Source organism: Rattus norvegicus, chromosome 18 (genome assembly GCF_021556685.1).
Source record: "Rattus norvegicus strain SHRSP/BbbUtx chromosome 18, alternate assembly SHRSP_T2T, whole genome shotgun sequence".
In the NCBI taxonomy this organism is placed as follows: domain Eukaryota; kingdom Metazoa; phylum Chordata; class Mammalia; order Rodentia; family Muridae; genus Rattus; species Rattus norvegicus.
Window position 1 is genome coordinate 36,003,711 of NC_141551.1, and position 14,088 is coordinate 36,017,798.

The 14,088-nt window shown below is 37.9% G+C and overlaps 1 protein-coding gene across 1 annotated transcript; it reads left to right on the forward strand.

Annotated features, from left to right (window-relative positions):
• The first annotated feature begins 1,461 nt into the window (after window positions 1-1,461).
• On the forward strand, window positions 1,462-4,384 carry Scgb3a2 (secretoglobin, family 3A, member 2). The gene is given in 3 exon segments (NM_001024283.1): window positions 1,462-1,563; window positions 3,763-3,965; window positions 4,317-4,384. Coding segments are annotated over 3 exon segments (282 nt in total). The 5' UTR covers window positions 1,462-1,508; the 3' UTR covers window positions 4,341-4,384.
• Window positions 4,385-14,088: the final 9,704 nt, after the last annotated feature.

Genomic DNA, 14,088 nt, shown 5'->3' on the forward strand with positions numbered 1-14,088 from the left:
AGGAGAGGAGAGGGGAGGAGAGGAGGAGAGAGGGGGAGAAGAAAAAGAAAAGAAGAAGAAGCAGAAGCAGGAAGAAGAAGAAGCAGAAGCAGGAAGAAGAAGAAGAAGAAGAAGAAGAAGAAGAAGAAGAAGAAGAAGAAGAAGAAGAAGAAGAAGAAGAAGAAGAAGAAGAAGAAGAAGAAGGGTTTTTAAATCAAACTAGCCCATGGAAGCCCTAATAAAGATAGCAGAGATTTACATTGCCAAAAAAAGTGATGACACAAAACTTGTGGGAGGCGGCTTTAAGGGTTACCATAGCCACATCATGTACTAATATGTGTGTTAAAATGGCCAATAAACAGAAATAGTATACAGCAGAGAAAGCAACATTGACTTTGCAAGGCAATAACCTGTACCCTTTTCATTTAGTTGTTCGAGTAGCTGAAATTAATGACAGTGCAACAGTAAAATGGATATAAAAATGATAACCTATGAATTCATTTTAATTTGGCATACATATTCCTTTGGAAAATTTATCAAATCTTTACTGCAATGCCATGGAGGCAAAATTGAACTCAAATAGTAAGGGACTGACAGCACACTTTGTCTTCTTAGCATTTTTCTTTTTTTGCTGTTGGAAATTGTAAAATAAGATCAATGAGTTCTGAACTCATCCCAAGAATCACATGGGCTTTGTTCCCTGTTTCTCCCATTGGAGGTTTTCTTACGCCCTTCTTTACATTCAATGCTCAGCCAATGCCCCCAGTGAACTCCAGTAAATTTTGTTTACAAATGTGGTCATTCTGTTGTTCAATGGCTGAGCCCTGGTGCCCAGAAGGGCAGCTTTGGGAATAGATTGCTTCTCAGAATATAGATTGATACAGGTGATGCTATGGAGGACACATATACATAGACATAGAGGACAACAGAGAAACACACACTCGACTCTCCCTGGATTACTAGAGGACATTAGGAAAGGTAACAGGGAAAATCTGACCTTGTCTAAACCAATGTATGACTATTGACCATGGGTAAATTCAAGAGATATACAGAAGTGCCATTTAGCTAAATCTGGGAAGTTCATCAGGAAATGCAATTCTCCAAACTTTAAATAAACAGCAAATTAACTACAGAAAAACATTCCTCTCAATCCCAACAGAAAGATTTCACTTTTTTTTCTTTTCCTTTTTCTTCCAAGAGGAAATGCTTTGCCATCTGTCATCATTTCTAAGTGAGGGCTTGGGAAAGAACTACTTGAGACTACTACTGTGGGGCTTTGTTTCACACAAGAATGTGATGAAAAGTGAAAAACCCTACAGAGTGTTTAGTTAGGAAGCATGCCCTTTATGTTCTTCCTTGCTGGGGTAAGTCAACAGGCGGTGGTCAGAATTTAAGTCTTTAGTGCATATATTAGTACCTGTGAGGAAAAGCAGCCATCCAGTGACAGCGAGCAGAGCTATTGACACCGTGATTTTGTTGGACTTTCTGTCTACATTCCAAAGTCCAAGAAAACATCAGAGGAACCAGCTATGAAGGTGGTACCCATCTTTCTGCTGGTGACGATTGGTATTTGTGGTTATTCTGGTAAGTCACTATCTGGAGTATCGATAGCTCTCTCCTTTTCTGTTTCTATTGTAATATCACAACTAATCTGGCATACAGGCAATAGAGTGTGGTAAAAAGAGTCTCAGAGTCACAGAAAATTATAACTGTTAGAAGATTGTAGAGGTCCTCCATCAATCAAACTGTAATTCATTAAAAGTACTATTCTCAATGCACAGTAAATTAGTCAGGTTGCTAGACTGAATCTCCTGAAGTCAGTACATTCATCAGTTACACAGGCTGTAACTGTGTAACTGAGCATACAGAGGGTGAGAGTGAGTGAGCTTTTGACAGAAATTGCTGTGCTACACTCTCCAGTGAACTGTATGGGCAGGGTTCAGTGGCTGTACTGGGGACTGAAGTGCTTAATTTTCAAGTAAGGTACACAACCTGCCTAGTTAGAAGGTTGAGCCTGTCCTTTAAGAGAGAACCACTTTAACTATCAGGATGAAATGTTTGGGTCCTTGAGAAAAATCTTCGATCACAGCCTTTGCTCACCCAGGGTAAAGGGTTTGGAGAATGTTCTCCAGAAAGATATAGAACCTCACAGAAATGTTTAATGTGAACACTATGAAGATTTACCATGAGATTTTAAGTGCTACCTGCACTTAGAATCCTGACTGAAGGTAGCTGCTTTTACTAGATTTTCGTTGTTGAGAAATTTGGCCAGATTTGAATATTTCTCTGTCCTTTAATGTGCAAGGAAAGTTTTTCCAGACAAAGATGGCAGCAGAAAGGAGCATGGATCAAAGTAAATAGCTGTCTATGAAAAGAAAGTGTGAAGGGAAAAATTGGTAACAGAAGATAGAGGCAGGGCAAGGCACAGGCTCCAGTTTCATACTTTTAAGTCAGAAATCAGGAAACAAACAGTCTTTAGGAGAAACAATGAACCTCAGAAAATCTTAGCTAGCAAGATTCAAATTATTGAGTGTTTGTATGCTCATATATTTAAATATCTGCACAGGTTTTCCTAGAACTGCATTACACATATTTTTCTACTCTGCTTATCTTCTATGCAAAGTAATTTCTATCCTTTTTAGCTGAAAATTTGAAAGACCTTTATTTTAAGTTGCAATTATTAACTTGTCAATTGTGCAAATTGATAGACTTTTCTGTGATATATGCATATATTCATTCATACACCCTGAACTAGTCATGTGCAACTTTCCTTCCTTTTATACCTCCCTTGTTCAGCCTCTATACTTCTCTTCTTGTTTATTCCCATCCCTCATCCCCTCTGACCTTTTCTATCCCTAGTGACCACTAGTCCTTAAATCAAAGATATAAAGTACAACTTTCCCATGTAAAACCTTGATAACTTCCTACTGTCCTCAGGAACAAGTTCCATAATTATGGGTACAACATTGAAGGCTTTCAAGTATCTTACTTGACTGATTTTTTTCCTGCATTGCCCAGTTTTCTGGTTATTGGCCACACTCACTGAAATCCTGCACTCTGGCCCACACTCTCTTGACAGATGGCTAGCCATTCTATATACATTCACATTCATTTTAACATCACAAGGATTTATTGATTTTGCATCTAATTTCCTCCGCTCTTCTTAACCCAGAACTATTCTTTTTCTAACTGGTGACAATTATAGTGTAACACTGAACTGAATTGACATGCACTCTTAACTAGTTCATGCATGCTTGGTCTTGACTAGAGAACCTTTATGGCACATCTCCTTTGTCTAAAGGCCATGACCATGGACAACTTATATACAATTCTCATTCAATTCCCCCATTAATATCTACTGAATGAGTTTTCAGTACTTTTGCTTACCGCATGACATAGTCAGTTCTGAATATTGAGCACAGCAGCAGACAAGAACTCCTTACTCATGGAACTTCTATTCCAGGGAAAAAGTGAAGGTGGAAAAAATAATACATATATAATATAGTAGATAACAATAAGAAATTATGAGAGAAGAGCAACAGAAGATGCTCTTTAAATATAGTAGCTGCTACAGGCTTCTCTAAGGGGTGACTACAATAGGAAAGAAGGGCTATAGCTAATTTGGAGAAAGTTCTAGGGAAATGGACATGTCCAAAAGGCATCAATAAACATGGGAAATACAAAGGAGTGCATGTAGATTGGAGATGTTGATGGGCAGAGATGGGGGTGGGGATGGAGTCTTAGACAGGCACGTTTCACTCTTTGCTCTCATTTGCTCTGCAGCCACTGCCTTTCTTATCAACAGTGTCCCTCTTCCTGTTGACAAAGTGTTACCTTTACCTTTGGACAACCTTATTCCCTTATTTGATCCCTTGAAGATGCTTCTGAAAACCCTGGGAATTTCTGTAGAACATCTGGTGGAAGGGCTGAAGAAGTGCGTGAATGAGCTGGGGCCAGAGGCTTCAGAGGCTGTGAAGAAGCTTCTGGTAATTATAATTTGTTCTTATTTCCATGGGAGAAGCCTTTACTACCTGAACAATCTCCCATCACTTCTAAGTGTATTATTTCTTCTTCATTGGTTACACTCATGATATGTGCATATCCCAGGGACCCCAAAAAGAAAAACATCTGCATTTATAGAAAGAACATTTGATCAGTCGAAGTTGTGATTTTATCTAATTGCACAGTTTGGGGATCCTTGATAAGACGCACTGAGACATTTCTTCAACATCACCACAATGTTGTCAAATGGGAGATTAAAAGTGAATATTTTTGATACATGCTAATTACAGGTAAAAAGACTTATCATATTTACCTTTGTGTTTTTTCTTTCTCAGGAGGCTCTATCACACCTGGTATAAAATCTGCATAAACAGATTTAAGGTGCGAGTGAAGAGAAGGATGTGCTCTCTCTGACTGGCTGGATCTCATTCTACCATATGTAGATTGAATGTCCTAAAAATGTATGAATAAAGCAATGAAAAGATCTGTGGCTCAGCCTGTATTTATGGTAGAATATAACCAGACAGCTTTCCTCTTGTGTCACACTCTTCAAGGACTATTACTGGGCAAATAGTCTAGCATATGAAATAAGATATACTCATTCTCTCTGTGTAAGTCAGTTTTGTCCATTACCTACCATTCCTTATGCATTCTTACTATCAGTTTGCTCATCTTGTTCTCCCATTTAAAAAGCTCTCATTTAAAAAAGTTAAAAAGTATGTAACGTTCAGCAAGGCAAAGACCATGCTAATATCATTGCAACACCCAAGATAGCAATTTCTATTAAATCTGCAGTTAATTAAGGCCATTCTATAGTTTAATGTGTCTTTAACACATAATCCTCAACAATGCTAACCTTGTTGGGGCACCAGTGGAAAGGGAGGCCCTTGGTTCTGCCAAGGTTGGACCCCTAGTGCAGGGGAATATGGGGAGGCAGTAAGGGGATGTATAGGAGGAACGCCCATATGGGGTAAGGGGAGGGGAGGGAATGGGGGCGTATGGACAGGAAACTGGGAAGGGGAATAACATTTGAAATGTAAGTAAAGAAATAAATTTAATAAAAAACGTAAACAAATACATGATCCCCAGGCAAAGCACTTATAAATTATTTTTTCTTCTGCCAAATTTAGCATCTGAAACAATATTGGCCAGGTAGGAATTCAAGTAGATTGACACCAACTTATCCACAAAAGTTTTGACCCGAAATTTTTTTTATCCTTATTAACTTGAGTATTTATTATTTACATTGCAATGTTATTGCCCTTCCCAGTTTCCCGGCCACCATCCCCCTAACCCCTACCCCTCCCCTTCTATATGGGCTTCCCCGCTCAATCCTCCCCCCATTACCACCCACTCCCAACAATCACATTCGCTGCGGGTTCAGTCTTGGCAGGACCAAGGGCTTCCCCTTTCACTGGTGCTCTTCCTAGGCTATTCATTGCTACCTATGTGGTTGGAGCCCAGGGTCAGTCCATGTATAGCCTTTCAGTACTGTCTTAGTCCCTGGAAGCTCTGGTTGATTGGCATTGTTGTTCATATGGGGTCTTGAGCCCCTTCAAACTCTTCCAGTCCTTTCTCTGATTCTTTCAACAGTTCTCAGTTCAGTGGTTTGCTGCTGGCATTCGCCTATGTATTTGCTGTATTCTGGATGTGTCTCTCAGGAGAGATCTACATCCGGTTCCTTTCAGCCTCCACTTCCTTGCTTCATCCATTTTATCTAGTTTGGTGGCTGTATATGTATGGCCAACATGTGGGGCAGGCTCTGAATGGGTGTTCCTTCTGCCTCTGTTCTATACTTTGACTCCCTATTCCCTGCCAAGGGTATTCTTGTTCACTTTTTAAAGAAGGAGTGAAGCATTCACATTTTGGTCATCCTTCTTGAGTTTCACGTGTTCTGTGCATCTAGGGTAATTTAAGCATTTATCAATGAGTGCATACCATGTGTGTTTTTCTGTGATTGGGTTACCTCACTCAGGATGATATTTTCCAGTTCTATCCATTTGCATATGATTTTCATAAAGTCATTGTTTTTGATAGCTGAGTAATATTCCATTATGTAGATGTACCACATTTTCTGTATCCATTCATTTATTGAAGGGCATCTGGGCTCTTTCCAGATTCTGGCTATTATAAATAGAGCTGCTATGAACATAGTGGAGTACATGTCTTTGTTATATGTTAGGGCATCTTTTGGGTATATGCTCAAGAGAGGTATAGCTGGGTCCTCAGGTAGTTCAATGTCCAGTTTTCTGAGGAACCTCCAGACTGATTTCCAGAATGGTTGTACCAGTCTCCAATCCCACCAACAATGGAGGAGTGTTCCTCTTTTTCCACATCCTCGCCAGCATTTGCTGTCACCTGAGTTTTTGATCTTAGCCATTCTCACTGGTGTGAGGTGAAATCTCAGAGTTGTTTTGATTTGCATTTCCATTATGACTAAAGATGTTGAACATTTCTTTAGGGGTTTCTCAGCCATTTGTCATTCCTCAGCTGTGAATTCTTTGTTTAGCTCTGAATCCCATTTTTCAATAGCGTTATTTGTCTCCCTGCGGTCTAACTTCGTGAGTTCTTTGTATGTTTTGGATATAAGCCCTCTATCAGTTGTAGGATTGGTAAAGATCTTTTCCCAATCTGTTGGTTGCCGTTTTGTCCTAATAACAGTGTCCTTTGCCTTACAGAAACTTTGCAGTTTTATGAGATCCCATTTGTTGAGTCTTGATCTTAGAGCATAAGCCATTGGTGTTTTGTTCAGGAAATTTTCTCCAATGCCCATGTGTTCGACATGCTTCTCCACTTTTCCTTCTATTAATTTGAGTGTATCTTTTTTGATGTGGAGGTCCTTGATCCACTTGGACTTAAGCTTTGTACAGGGTGATAAGCATGGATCAATCTGCATTCTTCTACATGCTGACCTCCAGTCAAACCAGCACCATTTGCTGAAAATGCTTTTTTCCATTGGATGGTTTTGGCTCCTTTGTCAAAAATCAAGTGACCATAGGTGTGTGGGTTCATTTCTGGGTCTTCAATTCTATTCCACTGGTCTATCTGTCTGTCTCTGTACCAATACCATGCAATTTTTATCACTATTGCTCTGTAATACTGCTTGAGTTCAGGGATAGTGATTCCCCCCAGAAGTCCCTTTATTGTTGAGGATAGTTTTAGCTATCCTGGGTTTTTTGTTATTCCAGATGAATTTGCAAATTTTTCTGTCTAACTCTTTGAAGAATTGGATTGGTATTTTGATGGGGATTGCATTGAATCTGTAGATCGCTTTTGGTAAAATGGTCATTTTTACTATATTAATCCTGCCAATCCATGAGCATGGGAGATCTTTCCATCTTCTGAGGTCTTCTTCAATTTCTTTCTTCAGAGGCTTGAAGTTCTTATCATACAGATCTTTTATTTGCTTGGTTAAAGTCACACTGAGGTATTTTATATTATTTGGGACTATTATGAAGGGTGTCGTTTCCCTAATTTCTTTCTCGGCTTGTTTCTCTTTTGTGTAGAGGAAGACTACTGATTTATTTGAGTTAATTTTATATGAAGCCACCTGTCTGAAGGTATTTAGCATGTTTAGTAGTTCTCTGGTGGACTTTTGGGATAAATATACTATTATATCATCTGCAAATAGTGATATTTTGACTTCTTCTTTTCCAATCTGTTTCCCCTTGATCTCCTTTTGTTGTTTGATTGCTCTGGCTAGAACTTCAAGAACTATATTGAATAAGTAGGGAGAGAGTGGGCAGCCTGATTTTAGTGGGATTGATTCAAGTTTTGCTCCATTTACTTTAATGTTAGCAACTGGTTTGCTGTATATGGCTTTTACTATGTTTAGGTATGGGCCTTGAATTCCTATTCTTTCTAGGACTTTTATCATGAAGGGGTGTTGAATTTTGTCAAATGCTTTCTCAGATTCTAATGAATGATCATGTAGTTTTGTTCTTTAAGTTTGTTTATGTAATGGATTACGTTGATGGTTTTCAGTATATTTAACCATCCCTGCATAACTGGGATGAAGCCTACTTGACCATGATGGATGATTCTTTTGATGTGCTTTGAGATTCACTTTGCCAGAATTTTCTAGAGTATTTTTGCGTCAATATTCATAAGGGAAATTGGTCTGAAGTTCTCTTTCTTTGTTGGTTTAGGTATAAGAATAATTGTGGCTTCATAGAAGGAATTCGGTAGTGCTCCATCTGTTTCAATTTTGTGGAATAGTTTGGATAATATTGGTATGAGGTCTTTTATGAAGGTCTGATAGAATTCTGCACTAAACCTGTCTGGACCTGGGCTCATTTTGGTTGGGAGACCTTTAATGACTGCTTCTATTTTGTTAGGAGTTACGGGTTTGTTTAAATGGTTTATGTGTTCCTGATTTAACTTCGGTATCTGATATCTGTCTAAGAAATTGTCCATTTCCTGCAGATTTTCAAGTTTTGTTGAATATAGGCTTTTGTAGCAGGATCTGATGATTTTTTGAACTTCCTCTGATACTGTAGTTATGTCTCCCTTTTCATTTCTGACTTTGTTAATTTAGACACATTCTCTGTGTCCTCTTGTTAGTCTGGCTAAGGATTTATCTATCTTGTTGATTTTCTCAAAGAACCAACTTTTGGTTCTTTTGATTCTTTGTATAGTCCTTTTTTGTTTCTACTTGGTTGATTTCACCTCTGAGTTTGATTATTTCCTGCCTTCTACTCCTCCTGGGTGTATTTGTTTCCTTTTGTTCTAGAGCTTTTAGGTGTGCTATCCAGCTGGTGACATATGCTCTCTCCTGTTTCTTTCTGCAGGGACTCAGAGCTATAAGATTTCCTGTTAGCACAGCTTTCATTGTGTCCCATAAGTTTGGGTATGTTGTACGTTCATTTTCATTAAATTCTAAGAAGTCTTTAATTTCTTTATTTCTTCCTTGACCAGGTTATCATTGAGTAGAGCATTGTTCAACTTACATGTATATGTGGGCATTCTTCCCTTATTGTTATTGAAGACCAGCTTTAGCCCGTGGTTTGACCCAAAATTTATCTTGTCTATAAAAAAATACAGGCACAGGTATGGAGCAGAGACTGAAGGAATGGCCAACCAATAACTCTCCAAACTTGCCATCCATCTATGTTCAAGCATCAATCCCTGAAACTATTAATGGTCTACTGTTATGCTTGTAGACAAGTGTCTAGCATGCCTGTCCTCTAAAAGGTCCCACCAATGGACTCAGACAGAATCATATGCCCACAGCCAAACACTGGTTGGAACTTGGAACCCTGGGTCTCTCAGAGATTGAAGCACCAACCAAAGAACATACGTGAGCTGGTCCAGAATTCCCTGCCTAGCCATAGGAAGCAGCCTCCCCAGACTCCATATCCCCCATGCTGTGAGTCACAGCACAGGACACACTCATTGATTCTGGGGTGCCTCCCCTATCTCAGGTCTCTGTCTCTTCTTGGAGTTGCTCCCTACCTCCCCCCACCCTTGTCGGTTCCATGTGTCCATTTATTATAGCCATCCATCCATTATTCCTGCCCCTTCCCACATCCGACATGGAACTCACCACTCCCCTCCTGATCACTTCTCCCAACCAGATTCGTCCCTCCATATGCCTTTCACTATCATTCCATTTCTCCTTCCAAGTGAAAGTCAAACATCCTTCCTTATGTCCTCCTTCCTGGCCAGCCTCTTTGAGTGTGTAGAGTACAGCATGGGCACTTTTATTTTATAACTAATATCCACTTAAAACTGAATACATACCATGTGTACATGTTCTTTTGGGACTCAATCAGGATGATATTCTTAAGATCCATCCATTTTCCTGCAAAATTTATGATGTCTTTTTTTCTTAGTGTAATAGTATCCTATTGTGTAGATGTAACACATTTTCTTTATCCATTCTTCAACTGAGGAAAAAATAGGTTGTTTGCAGTTTCTTACTTTTATGAATAAAGGTACTATGACTACAGTTGAGCAAGTGTCCCTGTGGTATAGTGTTGCATATTTGGGTATATGCCCAGGAGTGATATGGCTGGGACTTAGAGGTAGAACTATTCTCAGTTTTCTGAGGAACTGCCAAACTGATTTCCAAAGTGGTTTTTTCAAGTTTGCAATCCTCTCAGCAATGAATAGAAGAGTGTTCCCCTTGTTCCACATTCTTGCCAGCATGTATTAGCACTTGAGTTTTTGATCTTAGGCATTTTGATTTTTATAATTTGGAATCTCAGGGTTGTTCTGATTTGCATTTCCCTGATGACTAAGGATATTGAACATTCCTTTAAATGCTTCTTGTCCATTTGAGATTCCTTTGTTGAGAATTCCTTTGTTGAGAATTTAACTTTCCCAATCTGTAGGCTGCCATTTTGTCTTATTAACACTGTCCTTTGCCTAACAGAAGCTTTGAGGTTTCACAAGGTCCCATTTATCAATTGTTGACCTTAGTGCCTGAGCCATTGGTATTCTGTCAGGAAGTTGTTTCCTTTACGAATGAGTTCAAGGATATTTCCCACTTTCTCTGAGATTTATTGTATCAGGTTTTATGTTGAGGTCCTTGATCCACTTGGACTTGCGTTTTGTGCGGGGTGATAAGTACATATCTATTTTCATTCTTCTACATGTAAGCTTCCAGTTAGACCAGCATCATTTATTGAAGATACTTTCTTTTTTTCCCCATTGTATGGTTTTGGATTTTTATCAAAAATCAAGTGTCCATAGATGTATGGCTTTATTTCTGTGTCTTTGATTCAATTCCATTGATCAACATGTCCGTTTCTTTACCAATACCATGCAGTTTTTATCACTATTGCTTTGTAGTACACCTTAAAGTCAGAGATGGGGATTCCTCCCAGAAGTTCCTTTATTGAGAATTGTTTTTGCTTATTCTGAGTTTATTAGTTTTCCATATGAAGTTGAGAATTTTGGTTTCAAGGTCTAGAAAAATTCTGATGCAGTTTTGATGGGGTTGAATTAAATCTGTAAATTGCTTTTGGTCAGATGACCATTTTCACTATGTTACTCCTACCTATCCACAAGCATGGAAGCTTCCCATCTTCTGAAGTTTTCTTCAATTTCATTTTTCTGGAACTTGAAATTCTTGTCATATAGATCTTTCACTTGCTTGGTTAGAGTTACAACAAGATATTTTATATTATTCATGCCTATTGTAAGGAGTGTTGTTTCCCTAATTTTATTGTCAGCCCATTTATCATTTGTATAAAGGGGGCTACTGATTTCTTTAAGTTTGTATCATGCCACTTTGCTGAAATTGTTTATCATCTGTAAAAGTTCTCCGGTAGAATTTTTGGGATTGCTTATGTATTCTATCATATCTTCAAGTGGCAATACTTCTTTTCCAATTGCTATCCCCTTTATCTGGATCTCTTTTAGTTTTCTTACTGCTCTAGCTAGGATGTCAAGTATTATATTGAATAGATAGTGTGAGCAGCCTTGTCCTGTTCCCTGATTTTAGTGTTACTGCTTTAAGTTTCTCTCCATTTATCCTGATGTTGTCTATTGGCTTGTTGTATATTGCTTTGTGTATGTTTAGGTGTGTGCCATGATTCCATGATCTCTCTAATACTTTTTAACATGAAAAGATGTTAGATTTTCTCAAAGGCTTTTTCAGCATCCCATGAGATGAACATGTGGTTTTTTTTCTTTCGGTTGGTTCATATGGTGGATTATGTTGATAGATTTTTTTATATAGTGGACCAACCCTGCATCTCTGGGATAAAACCTATTTGATCATGGTGGATGGTGGTTTCAATGTGTTCCTGGATTTAGCATGCAAGTATTATATTATTTTTGCATCAATATTCAAAAGCAAAATTGGTCTGAAATTCTCTTTCTTCGATGGTTTTTTTGTTTTTTTGTGGTCTAGGTATCAGGGCAACTGTGTCTTTATAGAATGAGTTCGGCTGTGTTCCTCCTGTTTTCATTTTGTGGAATAGTTTTTGGAGTATTGGTATTAGCTCTTCTTTGATAGTCTCGTAGAATTCTGTACTAAGACCATTTGGCCCTGGGCTCCTTTTGGTTAGGAGACTTTTAATGACTGTTTCTATTTCTTTAGGAGTTATAGGGATCTTTAAATCATTTATCTGTTCTTGATTTAACTTTGCTAAGTGGTATCTGTCTAAAAAATTGTTCATTTCCTTGAGATTTTCCAATTTTGTGGAGTACAGGCTTTGGAAGTAAGACCTAATGAATCTTTGAATTTTTTTCAGTGTCTGTTGTTATGTCTCCCTTTTCATTTCTAATCTTATTTGGATACTGTTTCTCTATCGTTTGGGTAGTTTGTCTATCTTGTTGATTTTCCAATGAATAAGCTCTTGGTTTCATTGATTTTTTGTACTGCTTTCTTTGCTCCTAACTGATTGATTTTAGTCATCATTTTGATTATTTCCTGCCTTCTGCACCTCTTTGGTGTGCTTGCCCTTTTCTTTTTCTTCTAGAGCTTTTAGGTGTACTTTTAAATTGTTGGTATGAGAACTTTCTAAATTCTTCACGGAGGCACTTAGTGCTATGAACTTTTTTCAGGCATCATTTTAAAGCCTGTTTACTACACAGCTATAGACACTCTTTAGTTTGACATACTTATGTCAAAACTCACTCTTTGCAACGTTCCTAACCAGGAGTGTAACTCATTCAAGTACAAACTTATCTACTGAGTAGCTAAAAATATAATTACTGGCCAATTCTTGCTTTATGTATTTTAGTCAAAAGACCAGATTAGCCAAATAATGCTCTAGAAAGCTGTTGACAGTGTGAATATCCTCATGATACAACAAATTTGGCTTCTTCAAGAAATGAGCTATATCTGTGTGGCCTAAAGTTGTTTGAGCAGATTCAGGGAACACAAATTGAGACTGTACAAGTAGAAGAGTAGAAGCTAAGTGTTGGGTATCAGAATCATGGCCACTTCCTACTCTAACAACCCAGGAAGGCTTTGAATAGTTTTGTGTCTAGTGTTCTCCATCTCCCTGAATGGCAATTTCATTCATATTGAGACATTAGTCAGCCACCTAGTACTCATGATCCATACTTTTCTCTCTCTTACCAATCCTATCTGACTCATGGCCACACCTGTGTAGTCAGCTCCTAGTTTCTTATATTCTCCCACATCACTCCTCTGCACTGACACTTTTTTGTCTCCATCTGTCTATCTCTTACAAGTGCTCCCGAGCCAGCCTTTCAATTTCATCTGGCCTCTACACTAAGCAGGTGGTGTTTTAAAATGTAAGGCAGTGTTTACATCAATAATTTTAATGCAAAATTTTTATTTAGATTTGGGAAGCATTTTTTTAGGATAACATGTGACATCCTATAAGATTAATTTTCTCCTTGACTTCATTGATTCTTGTTCATAGCTTGTTTATTTTGGCTTTCTTCTGTGAACAAGCATAGCACTATTAGAAATATCACTCATTCAACTTTAAATGGCTTTTTATCTGTCTTTTTTGTTCTTTTTGAGATCTTGTCACATTTAATCATTTTGCTATGCTGTTTCTTTTTCCATCCATATATCAACACAAATATTACTTCTTTAAAAAATCTCCATGATCACTGTACTGGCAAGATACAATTGTAATAGGTTATAAGACAAACACTGTTTTTCCTTTCTGAACACTTCTTTCTAAAGAGAACTAAGCATTCATGAATGATTGATTGTAAATTGTCTCTCATTTTGGGAAAGTTCAAAGAGAGTATAGTATAGTATCTGCTAGTGTCCATGGTGCATGATAAAACTCACCATGGGATTTATTAATGCATGAGTAGTATGATAAACTCCTTAAATAACTCTCACTTTAGATATTCTCTCAAACAACTTACTTAGTTGAAGAAATTATAGGAGATGAATTGTTCTTAATTTTGTTTCTAGTGATTTATGTTTGGGCTACTGCATTTTCTACCCATGTTGCCAAGCAAATTGTACTGACAATTTTGGTTCTAGAAAGCTCAAGTCAACCTACTGTGAAAGCAAATGGGTTACAAATGGCAAGAGAAAATTTTAGGTACAATGAACATGTTCAGTATCTTATTAGATGGAAATTTTGTAGGTATACATTTATTAAAATTCCTCAAATGCATGTTTCAATTTTTGTATATATAATGCATCAGTCATGATTC